This window comes from Sarcophilus harrisii, chromosome 3, assembly GCF_902635505.1.
Source record: "Sarcophilus harrisii chromosome 3, mSarHar1.11, whole genome shotgun sequence".
Lineage (NCBI taxonomy): Eukaryota > Metazoa > Chordata > Mammalia > Dasyuromorphia > Dasyuridae > Sarcophilus > Sarcophilus harrisii.
The window spans coordinates 119,118,307-119,136,171 of NC_045428.1; the positions used below are offsets into that span (position 1 = coordinate 119,118,307).

Sequence of the window (17,865 nt, forward strand, 5' to 3'; positions counted from 1 at the left end):
TCACCCAGGGCTATGAAGTTAATTTAAAGGCCCACAAAACAAAGTTTTTGTTTTTTCTATAGTCCGGCCTTCCAACAGTCTGAGGGACAGTGAACTGGCCACCTATTTAAAAAATTTGAGGATCCCTGGTTAAACTATATGATTACTGAGGTCCTTTCCAATTCTAAAATTCTTTTGACTCTATGAATTGTGTTTTATGATCAATAAAAAGTACAACTGGACTTTATACTTTCTACATTCTTTAATCAATGGTATGATAGTAAGTAAATATGCATTCAACTATGGACTACCATTTGAAAAATCCTATTTTCTCTAACATCCTCACTAAAAATGACTTCAACATGTGCAGATGATTCTAATCAAGAGTGTACATATACAGACAATTTTCAGATAATAAAATTGAAACTATTTCCACTCATATGAGTGTTCCAAATCACTATTGATCAAAGAAATGCAAATTAAGACAACTCTGAGATAGCACTACATACCTGTCAGATTGGCTAAGATGACATAAAAAAATAATGATGAATGCTGGAAGGGATGCAGGAAAACTGGGACATTGATGCATTGTTGGGGGAGTTGTGAACGAATTCAACCATTCTGGAAAGCAATCTGGAATTATGCCCAAAAAGTTATCAAACTGTGCATACCCTTTGATCCAGCAGTGCTACTACTGGACTTATATCCTAAAGAGACACTAAAGAAGGGAAAGGGATTTTGTCTGTGACAAAATGTTTGTGGCAGCCCTTTTTGTAGTGGCTAGAAACTGGAAAATGAATGGATGCCCATCAATTGGAGAATGGTTGGGTAAATTGTGGTATATGAATGTTATGGGATATTATTGTTCTGAAAGAAATGATCAGCAGAATGAATACAGAGAAATGAATACCAGAGGATGAATACATGTAATGGAGAGACTTACATGAACTGATGCTAAGTGAAATGAGCAGAACCAGGAGATCATTATACACTTCAACAATGATACTGTATGAGGATGTATTCTGATGGAAGTGGATTTCTTTGACAAAGAGGAAGATCTAACTCAGTTCCAATTGATCAATGATGGACAAGAAGCAGCTACACCCAGAGAAGGAATACTGGGAAATGAGTGTAAACTGTCTGCATTTTTGTTTTTCTTCCCGGGTTATTTTTACCTTCTGAATCCAATTCTTCCTATGCAACAAGAGAACTGTTCGGTTCTGCACACATATATTGTATCTAGGATATACTATAACATATTTAACATGTATAAGACTGCTTGCCATCTAGGGGAGGAGGTGGACGGAGGAAAGGGAAAAGTCAGAACAGAAGTGAGTGCAAGGAATAATGTTGTAAAAAAATTACCCAGGCATATGTTCTGTAAATAAAAAGTTATAATTTAAAAAAAAAAAAGAGAGAGTGTACATATAGTTAGGAAGTCAGGACTAAGGTTGTTAATATTCTATCCAGTTAACTTTTTGTTATATCAATACAGTCTGAAATTTTTTCCCTTGCTTTTTAGTAGCTTTCTTTTTTTTCCTTAAGGTATCTTGTGAATCAATCCCTAGACATCTTAAAATAATGTTGTCTTCCAACATACCTATCTAATCCAGGTACTTTTCCCATTTTTGTATTCTTTAGTGACATTTCTACACCCTAGAAAATAATATCTGAGACTGTGATTAGAGTCTTGTGATTAGGAACTATAGAATCCAAGTGTAGTAGAGCTCATTTGGACTGTCCTTGATGGTGAAAAGTTGGCTATGAAAATCTATGCAGACATTTTCAATGGAAAAAACATTTCTTCTATTTGTTGTCTTCCTTTTATTTTCCTCCCTAGGATGACTTTGTTGAGTTGGGTTTCTTTCCAAGTTTTCATTAAACTGCTTTTACTCTCCACTGGCTCTCTGTTTTATAAGAAAAATACTCCTTTCATAATTTTCCATTGTTCTCTATAAAAAAAATTTATATTCTTAATTAATATTTCCTTTTGGTTGTCATCTTTCTCTACTTTATGAAGTGTTTAATAACAAAGGCATTTTCTGAACTCTCATGGTCTCCCTGTAGGAAAATTCATATTTGTTAAACTAGTTCCTTTTTTTTGTCTATTATCTGATCTGAATGAGCCAGAATTGAGTTGCTTTAACTACAGACCATACCTTTTTCTCTCATTTTTATTCCTTCTAGTTCTGTTCCAATTTTGATCCTCCACAAAATTCTGTCAATACCTCACAGTGTTATGGGTTTTTCAAAGACTATGCCAACAGAGTGCTAAATCCTGGAGGGTTCTACAAGGCTCAGTCTACAAACATAATCTTGGCAAAAAAAAAAAAACAAGTCTGATATCTGAGGACTGACTAGCTTAAATGTATGAAAAGGTTTGTTACTATTAATACTAGTAGGCCAGATATTTGGTGGTGAGTTCTTTAGCCAAGGCAACTCATGAAACAAAGTTACAAAATGGTCCCATGTACTTTCTGCTTGTGTAGTGATAGTGGCAAAGGTGATGGGGTGGTTATGAAGAGGTGAGGTTGAAAGCTAATAATTAGTTTTTAGTTTATCAATGAACTTTAGCTTGGTTGTTGGTGATTTTAAAATATTACATACTTATCCAATAACTAACCAGTTGAATTTTTACTATAAAAACTGAATTGTACTGATATTAACATTCTTTCTATAAACCAGAGAATTTATTGCTGTTTGTTTTCAGTTGTGTCAGATTTTTTTAACTTCATTTGGAGTTTTCTTAGCAAACATACTAGAAAGATACCGGAATGATTTGCCATTCTTTCTCCAGCTCATTTTACAGACAAGGAAACTGAGGCAAACAGGGTTAAATAATTTGCCCAAGGTCATATAGCTACCAAATGCCTGAGGCCACATTTGCGTACAAGTCTTTTTGACTCCAAGCCTGGGACTCTATCTACTGTGCTATACCTGCTTATACCTACACTGACGATAAACTGAAGCATAGGTTCTTCTTAAAGAGGTGAATTAAAAAAAAAAAAAAAAAAAAAAAAAAAAAAAAACTAAGCTGCTGTTAACATGCACCAAATACACCAGTTTAACATCATCTGCACATTTCAGGACTCATAATATAGTTTAAAAGATTATCATATGACCAGTTCTGATGGACCTGGCCATCCTCAGCAATGAGATCAACCAAATCATTTCCAATGGAGCAGTAATGAACTGAACCAGCTATGCCCAGAGAAAGAACTCTGGGAGATGACTAAAAACCATTACATTGAATTCCCAATCCCTATATTCATGCCCACATGCATTTTTGATTTCCTTCACAAGCTAATTGTACAATATTTCAGTCTGATTCTTTTTGTGCAGCAAAATAACGTTTTGGTCATGTATACTTATTGTGTATCTAATTTATATTTTAATGTACTTAACATCTACTGGTCATCCTGCCATCTGGGGGAGGGGGTGGGGGGTAAGAGGTGAAAAATCGGAACAAGAGGTTTGGCAATTGTTAATGCTGTAAAGTTACCCATGCATGTAACTTGTAAATAAAAGGCTATTAAATTTTAAAAAAAATTAAAAAAAAAAAAAGAAAAGATTATCATGAAAATAAAATAATGTAGGCCCATGGAGCAATGTTGGTTGTGGTAAAGAAGTTAAACTGAATGAGGAACTGGATAAGATCCTTTACATAAAATCAACATATATACTCTGATACTTAGCAATTTCAATACAAAGGTGGGAATAGGTAAGAATAATAAGAAATGCAATCTACTAGGGAAAAAACATGATCACGAATGAGAGAAACTAAAGATTTGTAGATGACCCAGAAGTCTCACCCTTTATATCAATACTTAATTTAAGAAAAGAAGCAGATATGGGACATGGCAAGCACCAAATAACTTTAGAAAATGAAATTGATTTTTTTTTAAAGGAAATGACTAGTTATTGATGCAAAAGTCATTTCCTGTTCAGTGGTTTGTGTACAGTCAGACCACCAACCTGTTATAACAATATTCTACTAGTCTTTTAAAAATCTAAGGTAGGGGCAACTAGTCAGTCATTTGAATCTGAGTTCAAATCTGGTGTCAGACACTTAACACTTCTTAGCTGTGTGACCCTGGGCAAGTCAACCCCAAATGCTTCGGCAAAAAAAATAATAATAATAATTTAATTTAATTTAAAAAAATAAAAATCTAAGGTAGCCAATAGGTTTCTGTACATCAAGATCTATCTTTTTAGACATTTCCTCTCATTTTTTTAATTAGAATTTTTTGCTGTGTACAGAGAATTTTATTCTTAAGAGCATCCCATTTGTCCTGGAGTAAATTCTCTAGAATTTTAGGTTCATAAGTGTATACTTATTCTTTCAAAAAAACCAAGCAAACAATTGTATTTAACATATACTTTAACAATTGTATAAAATATATACTTTTAACACATTTAACATGTATTGTTCTACCTGCCATCTGGGGGAGGGGGTGGGGAGGAGGAGGGGAAAAATTAGAACAAAAGGTTTTGCAATTGTCAATGCTGAAAAATTATTCATGCATATATCTTGTAAATAAAAAGCTATAATAATAAAAAATTTTAAAAACCAAGCAAACAACAACAAACTACTATCAAAATTGCTCTCCTAAAATCCAGATTTTGTCAGTCTATACTTGGCTTTCATCCCCTCTCTATTAAAATCTAAGTTTAGTAACCTACTCACAAAATTATCATCAGTCCTAACTACTTCCCCTACTTTTACTTTCAGAGTGAGGAACAAAAGGCAAACCTTTAACCCACAGAAATTCACATCATGGTTATGATTCTCAAACGTATGTTTCTGCCATTTGTCATCATAAAATAAGTGGTTAACTATTAACAATGTGATTCAGAAAAATACTGACCTCTCAGAACCATTTCCTCACTATTAAAATTATAGCTACATCAGTTTTCTTTTGACTCTCTCCAATTCTTTTAATTATAGTTACTCATCTCACTCATATATTCTCTATGCTTTCCCTCTATTTTCTTGCTTTTTCTTATTTGACTATAAAAACTAAAGTAAAACTCTACTTGAATCTTCCAGAAAAACTAGGAGACCAAAGCAAAAAATAAATTATTTTCAAATTTAGCAGATATAAAGTCTAACAATGTTACTAACTGAAAAGCAATGAATCCATTATCAGGCTTTTAACCTACAGATTTAATTTAACAATTACTAAGGTAATTAGTAAACTCAATCAATAAACTTAATATCTCATTTTCCCTGATAATATTTAGTTCCGGCTTAGATTGAAGGCAAACACAAATTGGAAAAATTAAGATATTACTGAGAGCTACCTCAAACTGAGAGCAATAAGTGAAAATGGACAGTGAGAATCTCACTGGCACTTCAAAAATTTAAAATCAAGTTCATCATCTTTCCCAAAAACCTGCTCATCAATCCAAAATATTATTTCTCTTCTTGTAACTATTATCATCTTATTTCCTAAATATTCAAAATCTTATGATTTGATATTTTGATTATTTGTATTTTTCTTTATTCTTCAAATATAGTCTATTCTACCTTCTCAAAAATCTCTAGTATTTTCTCTTTCTTTCCCATCTTCTTTATCACCATTCCTAGAAGCATGGCACAGGTTTTCATTCTTATCTCATGATACTCTTCTCTATCTTCTCTGTAATGCCAGTTAAACTGGAGAACAGATTTGCTATTCCCATGTGCATCCTATACTTTCCCACTTCACTGCTTACCTATATTGTCTCTTCTCCCTGAAATGATCAAGTCCTTTTCCCTCTCACGTAATGAATGTCTACTTGTCCTTTTAAGACCAAGTCAAATGTCACTTTGAACAAACTCCATGAAATATTACATTCAACAATGACCTCTTCCCTACTCCTTGGGATGCATATAATATTAAATCATTTTATTTTAAATAAAATTACTTAAACTCATGCAGAACTCCTTCACTAAGATTACAAATTCCAACACAAGTAAAATCAGAAGCTTTAAGCTACTTAGGAAAGGTTATCTAAAGAAATGCTTATGACATATGCAAATTATCCCCAGGTTTTAAATACTGGTTTAGTGCTAAGTTTTTAATCACTTCAAATTTAACAAATTTGCTTTGACAGTACCAAAAAACAAACTATATTTAATTTTTCATACCTCAAAGAATGGAGGCTGGAAATATCCTAAGATCAAAAAAGAGTTAACAAATAGGAAACTAACTTTTTAGGGGCAATTTTACCACTTTCCTACTTTTTCATATTTCCATTTGTCAATTAAACTGTTTCATCTTTACTTTATATAAATTATGTCAGCAGGATCTTTCATCTCACTTGTAAATCCTGTCAGAATTTCACTTTACCAATGTAGAATCACCATCAACTGGAAAAACAAGAGTAACTAGAATATGCAAAGTGGTTTGTTTAAAAAAAAAAATCATTTTATTCAATTAGTTTTCAAGAAAAAGAAGAAACTGGCCATGGCTTATGCATACTGCTTTCTTTCATTCCCCTCTTATTCAAGAAGGCAAATACCTAGGGTAACATTAAAAATTTTCTATCAATAAAAAAATAAAATATTTACCTTTGGTAAATCCATAAAGCTTGGCCGAGCAGTAGAAATAAGTCCAAGTGTTTTTAAAGAACAATTTACGAGTTGAGATAAAATATCACAAGCTGCTTCAGCTGATTCCTTGCTGCTGTCCACCTAATGGAAACAATTATTTTAGTAAAGTTCTTTAAATTTGCAAAAGAAGTAAATTTGATTATAACATTCTAAAATAATACATATTAGGGACAGCCCTGAAGGCAGGAGGACCTGAGTTCAAATATGACTTCAGATACTTGACCCCAATTGCCTCAGCAAAAAAAATAATAATAATAATAACAATAATACATATTAAAGACTCTATTCTTGGAACCTCCCATCTATATAATAAAACTTTAGATTTACAAAAAAGTTTCACTGAAATATTAAAAGAACATCTGTAAAGACTATGAGTTTCTCAGAATGTTGAGACATAATTTATGGTTAAACAATTCAACATCAAATTGATTCTTAGTTATACAACCCAATGAAACAGCAACAAACAAAATAAATGCTGGCTTTGAAAGCAATCAGTTTGTTCTGAATATATATTTAAATGCAATTAAATATTTCCATGACTCTCTATGGTACATATTTCTTTGGTTCCCAAGGAACTGAAATTAAATCAATTATTTTCTGAGAAAGTGAAGGTGGCACACAAAGTTAGAATTACTAAATTTGTACTCATACTGTCCTTGGATAGATAGAGATCTCCAAATAAGTTGATCATGGGGTCTGATTTCCTCAGAAAATAGCTGCTACAAGACCATTAATTTTAATTAATTTACACTATTATAGGAAGCAGGGAAAATAATAATACTTCATGCCTAATCCTATCAAGACATCCATATAAACTACTCTATGCTATTTTAAATAGTAACAATTTAAACTATCTTACCTTGAAACTGACATACTGTAGATGGTTTGAATGTTTTTTAATAATCTGCTTTATTAGCTCTGGATGTGTAGCTTTCAAATAAGATGTAGCTGGTTGGTTAAGTTCAAACTCAAAGCACCTCCACAAGTCAGGCATATGAAATACCTGATTCCAGTTTCGACAAACTTGTGATGCATGAGCCCGATCGAGAAGGGGTAAGTATTTAAATATATGTAGAATAATGTCCTGAAGGAGATTACCCCAATCACATGCTTGAGAATGCTCATTGGTAGTCCTCCGTTTCTTGGATTGTTCTCTACTGTCCTCCTCTGAAGAAGTTTTGATTACCCCAATGTCTTTCCCACTTCGTTTCATCCTATTAAGGAAAATACATCAAATGTTTCTTTAGTCCTGTGTAATTTTTACATAAAAATCCAAATTTTTATATTCTTCTTTCTAAATCATTTCCACTAAAATGAATATAATGGAAGATTATGTACACAAATACAAATAAAAGTACAATAACAAAAAAAAAAAAAAAATCACCTAACGGAAACCAGATATAGTTCTACAAAAGATCTGGGTACAATTGTTTTTTGAATAGGCAATTTAATACATTTGGGGAAAAGTTTGAATGAATTTTCAAATCAGAGTTGATAGATGATATTTAAAAGTAATATTTTACCACCTACATAGGTAGTTGAGGGTCATCAATCAGTGTGAAAACAGGCAATTTCTAGAAATATTTTCTAGAATACTTTGAAATGTCATTAAGAGATTCTTCAGCCTCCAAGAATCATCCCAAACCATTCCTTTAAATCTCAGTCTTGAGTTTGATCCTTTAAGGGTTAAGACCCTTGATACCCAGTAGCCTAAAAAAAAAAAAATTTACTAATGAAAAACCAAATAATTCATTTCCTCCTCAGCCTGTATTTTCTTCGATCGATATAAAATATCTATCTAATTAGTACATATTAGTTTAGGTTGACTGCCTATTCTTTTTCTTTATTCTGAATTTGAAACAAAAAGTAAAATTGTAGAGCCTTTTGAAAAACACTTTAGAAGAGGAAAAAAAGGATTGTACATGAAAACCACGAAGAATTTGTTTTTCCTTTTTAATTAAAAATAAATTCAACATAGATAAATCTTGAAGCTGTCCTGCTTATTTCCATGTGGCCTTCCTTCTGTTCTCCTCAGTGCCTTTAAAAAATATGCTTTAATTATCTCTTTTCTATTTTTTTGCAACCCTATTGTTAACCACTCCCTCCCTCCCCCCAAATTGAGAGAAGACCTCAAGGAAGGAAGATCTCAAAACAGGAGTGGAACTAAAATAAAAAGAAACCCTTTGTTAAGATATGCATCTGATTACTATTCCTTTTCTTCTCTGCAACTTCAATCCATTACATCTGTTTCCACCTTTCTTAGGCCCAAGACAACAGTCCAATCTCTTTTTTATGTGGCAAATCTTCAAATACTTAAAAATGGCTTGTCGTCCCCCCACCCCCCAACAGTCTTTTCTTGTCCAAGCTCTCATGTGAGATGTAGCACTGACAGGAATCACAGAGGACAACTAATCCAACTTCCCCCATTTTATGGTTCAGGAAACTGAGACCAAGGAGAGACAAATGACTTATTCAAGGTCACACAGGCAGCCAATATCATACCAAAATTTGAATCCAGGTCCTCTGACTCTAGAGCCAGACCTCTTTTCCACTATATTCCACTTCCAGGTCCTTCAACCAATCCACATATGGTCTCAAAGTCTTTGGCTGTCTGGTATACTCTCTCTAGGATACTCTTCAAATTATTCAAGTCCTTACTAAAAAGTGACACAAAGAACTAAATATGCTATCCCAGATGTCATCTGACCACAGCAGAACCCAAGACTCCACTGGCTTTCCAGGCTGTCAAGTAACAACATGAACTCATACTGAGCTTTCAAACTACTAAAACTCTTAGATCATTTTCAGAAAAACTGCTATTTAATCACATCCTGTACTTGTGAAAGTGAATTTTTGAACCTGAGTGTAATATTTTACTTTCTGGGAAGAGGGGAAAGGAAGGTATGGGAGGAAAGGTAGTGAGGAAAGGATCCAGACCCTCCCCCCTATTTCATTAGTGAATAAAAAACTTCTAACTTTGTAAATCAGCAACTATTTGTAATTCACACTCTTAAAGATAATTGCCTAAGCAGAGCTTCTGAAACTGTAGGTTGCAACCCTATATGGAGTTACATAATGAATGTGAAATGTTGTGGAAAATGTTATGAAATTATGATTATCAGTAAACATTTGATTTATATGTTTTATATACCTATACACCTTGGATAAAATCATCCAATGTGTTAGCTATACCTGTCAACTTTGAGTCATAATAAAATGAGATACCAAAGGAAGATATGGATAGTGGAATGCTAAAGCTAAGTAGATAACAATCAGAATGCAACAAGTGATGATTTCATTCTTGGACTTTGTGTTCTTTCTGACTTCTATTTTTCCTATATTGTAGTTACTCTATGTATCTAGCTTGATATTTATACTTGAAGCAATTTTCTCTCTCCTATTTCTATTCAAAACACCTTTTAAGATTTCAAGAATGGGAAATAAATTTTTATTGTATCTCTTGTTAGGTAGCCAGGAACTTTAATTTTAAAACATGTTCAGAAATCCAAATTCCACTTATACACTAACCACTTTTTAATATCTGAAATTTCTAACTAGTACTTCTCAAACCAGTCTCATTCTAAAACTCTTGTTTACTATTGGCACGAACTTTTTTTTAAATAGCCTGAATTCCTTAGGTCTTCAATTTCTTGCTTAAGACTTCATTAGCAATGTTTCCCAATTCCTCTTGGTAGTCTCGTTTGTATCCATGTGAAATTATAAGAAATAAGTAGCAAACATCAAGCTTGAGGAGTCTTAAGAGGTTCTCTTGTTACATCCTAGTTACATTCCCAGAAGACATCAGACTTTGGAATAGTTGCTCCACAAATCAGTGCATTAGAATCTCCTATTGAAGAGTCACCAACTGCAGTCTTTCACGGACCCTTACTAGATGATCTCTCACCTGCTGTAATGTGTGGATTCACAACATGATTCCTTGGAGGATAAGCAGATTCTTCTTCCTCCTCAGACCATTCTATTCTGATGCTTCTTCCTCAGAGATTCCTTTTATCTTTTCATGAATAAAAATGGATGAAGTAGCCCAATGGGTCTTTTCTCCTTTTTTTTTTTTTTCTTAAATAAAAAATTTGAGAACACTGCCATCAAGCATACTTAAAAGAGTACTCTTTTCTGAGTAAAAAAGCAGATAGTTCTAAAAAAGTGAGTTATGTCAAGGAAAATATTTACATATTTACACTCTCAAAGCAACAAAGCCATTTATCAACTGCTCAAGTTTTGAAGGAAGACAGAGGATGGAGAACCCCAAAAAGGCAGGAAAAAAAGAGATATAAATGGAGAGCAATAAGAAAATCCTTTTAATCAGGGCAATCCTTGGGACACAACTGGATTTCCTTCACAAACCAAACACACAGCAAAAAAATATATGGAATATAACTTCTAAATCATTTGCTCTGATCCATTATATCCAAGTTTTACTTACTTTTTTATATATAGAATTTGGTAATTGGCTTATATTTTAACATCTAATATCATTCAAGAATAGTTTCACCAAAGAAACATAGTTTGCTATCATAGAGAAAAGGGAAAGCAAATTGACTAATAGATTCAAAAAAAAAGATAATGACCTCTTTGAATGCCATGGGGTCATTATACCACAAAGTTTGGTAAATTCAAAAAGTACAATACAAGTGAGTAACATTTTAAGTAGCATGCTACAAGTATAATTCAAAAGAAAATATAACTCAAATATATGAGATCACCTCCAGCACAACCTTTCAATAATGTGAGAGATACAGTGGTTACACATTGCACAAGTTTTCAGATTTTTCCAATAAACCAATCAGTTGTGCTGATATATTTTGTCTTAAAAAAAAAAAAAAGTTTTATGATTTGGCTCTCTGGGAAGGGAAAGAGATATGACAGATAACCAATATGACAAAAAACACAAGACATCAGTAAAAATCATTTTTAAAAAGTAGCATGCCAGAATTCTGATTCATTTTCTTCTGGTACATCAGGAGAAAATAAATTCTGACTCTCAAATTGGAGGGAAGGAAAGAAGGAAGAAAAAGAAAGGGTGAGGAATAAGATATCTTGGGTATACTAAAAATGACTTGTCATTGCAGTAGATACTTATTATTCAATGCTATAATAATTGAAGATGTTGAGATCTTAACTACACATTAAAATGAATTCAGAAATTATTAAATAATAGCACCCAAAAAGAAGTCATTAATGAGTTGAAATCAAGTTGGAAGGAGGTGTTGAACACTTCTGTAATCTTTTTTTTTTTGAACACTTCTGTAATCTTTTTTTTTTTTTAATGATGTGTTATTCCCAATTTTATCAACTGATTACATAGCTGGCTTGGAAGAAAGGCAGAAAACATAGAAGACAGAGTTGCCATGGAGATAGAAAGATCTGGGCTAAAATCCCATCTCTGATACCTACTGGCTGTGTTATCCTGAAAAAGTCACTTAACCTTTAAGCGCAGATCTATATTCGGTAGAGGAAGTTCCTCACCAGAGGCCCCATACTGACCATAAAGATCCAGTAGATAAAAGGAAGGCTTCTAGGGATAATTCTCAACGGATTAAGTGTTAGGATGCAAAAAGATATTTAAAGTTTGTATCATGGGCTGAATTTAGTCAGGTGAAATTTAATATTTCTATATTTGACTGCAATTGTTCTAACTTCCAAGATATTTAAAGTATTGGTTAAATGCATGAGCCAGCTTTGCCTCAGAAACCCTTGACCAGTGGTTCTCAAAGTGTGATCTAGAGAATCCTGGGGATCTCTGAAATCCTTTTAGAGGATCTACAAATTCAAAAATAGTTTTTATTTCCAATATGGTAAATGTCTATAAATATAACCCAGATAAACAAAAACGCTTTGAAGAGATCCTCAATAATTTTTAATAGGATAAAAATACTGAAAACAAAAATTTGAGAACCACTGCTCTTGATCTACCGATTCATATCCTTTGACCACATATTGAATGAAAAATGGCTCATATATCCAATCTGAGCTCTCAAGTCTTATAAAAAATGTTCAAATCAATAAGTAAAAGAAATGCAAATTAAAAAGCCTCTGAGATTCCACTTCTTGTCATATTGGAAAAGATAACAAATCAAATTCAAGATCTGATGAATCATCATAGGTAAATTGGGTTAAGAAAAAATGGTAAATATTGGTCAGTATTTTGGGGACATACTTATATACTTATATATTGCTTTTGGTTCTAAGTGTTCTTAAAATTATTCTCAAGAGTAGGCAACAAATTGTAAATAGATTTTACAGGATTTTCTTATATAGTTGATTTTTTTTAGAGTAGGCAAATAATTTTTGTTGAGAATGCTTTAAAAGGATTTTTTTATCCAAAAGGAAGGCCATGTTACTGGCATATTGTTAATAAAATTTATCCTTTCTGTTCAATTTCTCTAGGAGTAACAACGGCTGAATTTGTTAAGTTTGCAAGATTTGAAGCTGAAATTAATAATTATTAAGTGCTAGACATTGAGGTAATAAAAGGACAAAAATGGTACAAGTCTTGCCCTAAATAAGGAATATATATTCTACTGGTAAAATTATATAATAGAAAAATAAATGCAAAATATGGACCAAAAATGAAACTTCCAAGGTCACACAGGAAGTAAAAAATGTATTGAAATACTGGCTCCGTCCAATTGAATGAACAGTTTCTATCTTTGCTGTTGTTTATTGTCATTAAAAAATTGAAATGTCTATGTAATCTTTTTTTTTTATATATAATAGGCTTCCTTAAAGTTATTATGTTTAATGTTGAAGGTCAAATGAGAAAATAAATGGGGGCATCCTCTTTTGTCTCAGTTAAAAAAAAAAAAAGGAAAAGATGGCAAAACACTGTAGGGATTGAAGGTAAATAAGTATTGTGATGCATTGCTAGAGGAGCTATGAATTGTTCTAGCCATTCTGGAAATCAATATAGAGGAATGCTCCAAAATCCACTAAACTGTGAAAATATCCTTCTAGACTTATATTTCAAAAAGATCAAAGTAAAAGCAGGAGAGGGAGTTGGGGAGGAAGAAAAATTTGGAACACAAAGTCTCATAAAAAAATTAATGTTGAAAACTATATTTACATGTATTTAGAAAAATAAAATACTAGCAAGGAAAAAAAGATATGTATAGAAAGATGTTCAGATTAAAAAATAACTGTATATTTTAGTGAAGTGCTAGCTCAAGGTCAACAGTATGACATGACAGCCATAAAAAGCTAATTTAATCTTGAGCTGAATGTCCAACTACAGAGATAAGTCTTTTTTTTTTCCTCTTGTGAGGCAAGTGGGCTTAAGTGACTTGCTCAGGGTCACACTGATGGGACTTAGGTCCTCCTGATTCCAGGGCTGGTACTCTATTCTATCCACTGTGCAATCTAGATGCCCCAGATGATAGTCTAGATAACCTTGATTGTACTCCGTCCTTATCAGACCACTACTAAACATATTAAGTCCATTTCTGGGCATTGTATTTAATACATTTACAAACTGGCTAGGTATTTTAGTAGGCTACACCACTGTATAAATAAGATTCACCACTTCAAAAATAAGATTCAAAGAATTAAGAGAATGCTTACTTGCAATAGCTACTGAAAAGTAAGACATAGATAAGGATATCCTCTCTGTGAAACCAACTGCAATATGCCTTGCAAATTATCTCTTGTTGATGGTACAGACTAAGAAGTTAGAAGTAATATCACACCAAAAAAAGAGTAGGGGTGGGGGGAATTCAAATAATCTATACTGAGAAGTTAACTGGATGGTTTAAGACAAATGACAAATTCTTATAAACAAAGATTGAATTCAAATAAGACTCTTTCAAATGAAAGCATAATGTATTACAGAGTGTCATTGTGACCCTTTTTTTTTTTTTTAACTTTAAACACATCTTGAAGTCTTTCTTTAGTTTGTTTTGGTTTTTTTTTTTTTTTTTTTTTTTGGCTTTCTTTAGTTTTAATATAGATTTGGGTCAAGAATAAAACAGAATTTGCTAGAGTGTTTAAAACTGCTAAAGATTTTAAGAAATTGATATACTAGAAGTTTTTTAAATTCCCATTTATAGTTCTTTTAATAATATTCTTCAAACATGAAAATTACAATAGAACCAATTAAATCTAAATTTCAATTACTTGCTTTATATCTGGAGTATATGTTAAAAAACACACATTATAGTCTAATTCTAGGCAATTAATTGAATAAAATTCTTCTTGTCCTGAAAATCCCCTTCCATTTGTTTTCTATTCAGTACACAAACTTAAAGGTGCTCTGAGCTTGTTAAAATAATAATAAAAAAAATTTTTAGAAGAGCACACAATTATAATTGCAGCATTACAATTATAATTCTGTATTTTTCAAGAACAAATGAGATATATATCACATTGCTTGTTGCTATTCAGTCATTTCAGTTGTGCTGAATTTGGGGTATTCTTGGCAAATACTTGAGTGGTTTGCTACTATTTCCTTCTCCAGCTCATTTTGCAGATGAAGAAACAGAGTTAAGTGACTTGTGCAGTCACACAGTGGCCTGTGTGTCTTAGTCTGAGTTTAACATTTCTGAGGCTTGTTTTGAATTCAAGTCTTCTTAACTCCAGTTAACAAATTAACTCAACTTCTTAACTTAACTCTTAACTAACTTTAACTCCAACTTCTTACCTGGGCCCTATATCACATATTATCACACACACACACACACACACACACAAAAAAAAAAAAAAAATATATATATATATATATATAGTAAAAATATATACTTTTTCTGTAAGTGAAAAAAATCATAATAAGCTGCTTATTAAGGTATAAGATAAACCACTGAATTGTAAATACAATGTCAAATACACAATGTAACTAATATTAAGTCCTTTAAGCCAGAGGTATCCCACACAATGAGGCCCAAAACAAGTCCCAGAACCAGAATAAAATTGCTATCAAGGAGACAATATTACATTTTAAAACTAAATTAATAAGTAATTTACAGAGATGCTTACGGCTGTAGTAATCACTCTGTTCCTATTTAAGTTTTTATTAAAGTACTCTCTGGGTAAATAGTATCTTGCTAGGTCCTTTGAGAAGTAAACAATTTAACTTTTGTGTATAGCTTTTCTAGGTTCCCAAATATTGTAAACAACTAAAAAGTCTTTGGATCTGAACTATAATCATTTAGTAAAATGCCAGAAATGCAGTCAAAGTTTAAGTTAAAACAAGTACAAGGCTAAAAGAAAAGTTTTCCTTAAAAAAACTGGGCTAAGTTGTAACATTTCCCCAAAACTACAGAAAAAAGTACCTTGATCATATTCAAAACTAACTAAAGCAAAAGTCCTATTATTTCCTTAGAAGGAACTTCCAGATGTAGCAATTCCTTTTTATTAACGAAATTTAAAACTTCTCTTTGGAAGTTGCCTAAAGCAGTGGAGTCAAGCTCAGGGCCAGCAAAATTCCAGTCCTTGACACTGCAATCAGATTAAAATGTCATTGGGAGGGTCAATGTTGAAATTTTTTCTTTGCAGAGTTTGAAAATAAAGCTTCAAAAAAAAAATGTAATTAGGAAATGGTAAACAAAATAAAAATATAACACAGATAATGTTAATTTGTGATTTTCTAGGTCTACATTCAGGTCAGAACTGTTTATATTTGAGTTTGACTCCAATGACTTGGACACTGCAAGGTCAACTTACCATGGTCACAGAGCCATTATGTTTCAGGCAGGTTAATTCGGGTCTTTCGGGTTACAAAATCAGCTTTCTAAAGATTAATACTATGCTGCCTCTCAAGTAGGTGTTCAATTTAAGACTTAATTGCAGAATGAAGTATGTCTGGTCAAGAGTCCATTTTCCATATTTATCTTTTGTTTTGACTAATGCTATTCAACTCCTGCCTGACATATATTACTCTAACCCTTAATTTTGGGTATATTAATCTCTCAGTGTCCCAGACAACTCTAAAAACTAAAACTTTGTTGAGAAGTTTACCCAATGGTAAATGTTTAGCCAATTAAGAGGTCTAGATTTCAGTGAAATTACAAGTCTAGTATATTAGCACGGACTAATTAAAATTAGCGGAGCGTGTACTTCCAAAGTGAGAAGGAAAACAATGTAACTCAGACACATCTGGATGGCAGGTTAAAGCCAGGAGGGTGCTAAAAAAAAATTATCCAGGTAGACACCAAAAGGATAACCCACACAAAGAAAATTAGTTGATTGTATTTTAATAAACTTTAATGGATAACAAAGCATCAATTTCACAAAGTAAACAAGAACCAAAGTTAAAAAAAACTCGGGCCCTCCCAACAGAAGGCATATTAAAATAATGTTCAATCTTTCATCATAATACTTTGAAAATGATCCTCTCAATTGGTTTTCCAGTTCAGCATAAATGAAACAAAATTAAAGGTGGAGGATAACTTATTCATCATTAGCTAATTTCCGCTTCAACGGACGGTCCCCTTCCTCCTAGTCCACCCGCCAGAGCTCGTGCCTTCCCCAGAAACATAGGGACTATATAAGACCATGCGTAGGATCGGTGTATGGTAGCATCTTTAATGCTACTCGTTCCAAACTCCACCTTCGGGAGCCCTTCCCCGCCTACGCGCCCCATCGGAAAGCGGCGCCCCACTTCTGAACCCTGTACGGGAGGCGCCCGGGCTGAGCAAAAATAACCAGTGGGACTGGGGCGTGGTCACAGTCACACGCCCCCAGCTCACCTGGCGGACCTGTTTCCAGGGCGTTGGGGGAGGGGCAGAGAAGGGGGATGACCAGAGCGACCTCCGCTTCCGCTTCGGGTTCTCAGCGGGGCGCCCGGAGCTCCCCTCCCCCAGCCTTCGGTCTGCCACCCCCCCCCCCTTTCGGGGAGGTCGCGGGATGGGGGGAGGGGAGGGCGAGGGGCGGCCGGGACGCAGAGGCTCCGTTACCTGGTGCTGGTGGCGGCTTCCCTCACACGCCACCCCGGCTCCGGAGGCGGCGGCCGCGGCGGTTGCTCCCGCTGCTCTCACGTCAGGCCCGCCGGGGCCCCCTCTCCGCACACCGGCCGCCGCGGCCCCTCGCGCTCCGCCCGCATCCGAGCCCGAGACTCTGGCGCGGCTGCCCAGGCTGCCCCCGGGGCCCTCCCCGAAGCCCCTCCGCACCCCACTCTCCGATGCTCCGAAGGAAGCTCTGAGCTTTGATCACGTCCACTCCGAGTCCCTCAGCCCCAGCTCCAAAAGGTCCCTGTCAGAACGCCGCGGCCACAGCCGCGCTTCCCCGCCCTCTCGGTGCCTCTCGGCCGCCCGAACCCTCAGCCCAAAATGGCGCTCGCTGCT

The 17,865-nt window shown here is 34.2% G+C and overlaps 1 protein-coding gene across 3 annotated transcripts in view; it reads right to left on the bottom strand.

The window, feature by feature from the left end:
- Positions 1-17,603, bottom strand: part of FBXL3 (F-box and leucine rich repeat protein 3) — a 31,880-nt gene extending 14,277 nt beyond the window's left edge. Inside the window, exons 1-4 of one of the 3 annotated variants that reach the window (XM_031958519.1) lie at positions 17,479-17,541; positions 8,108-8,287; positions 7,437-7,791; positions 6,536-6,658 (exon numbers count right to left, since the gene is read on the bottom strand). In XM_031958519.1, the coding sequence (XP_031814379.1) occupies positions 6,536-6,658; positions 7,437-7,791; positions 8,108-8,109 (480 nt within the window). In that variant the 5' untranslated portion in view covers positions 8,110-8,287; positions 17,479-17,541. Of the gene's footprint in view, positions 1-6,535; positions 6,659-7,436; positions 7,792-8,107; positions 8,288-10,481; positions 12,333-17,478 lie in introns of those variants that run through there. The other 2 variants (XM_031958520.1, XM_031958521.1) reach the window with 2 other exon arrangements.
- Between the last annotated feature and the right edge of the window lie 262 nt (positions 17,604-17,865).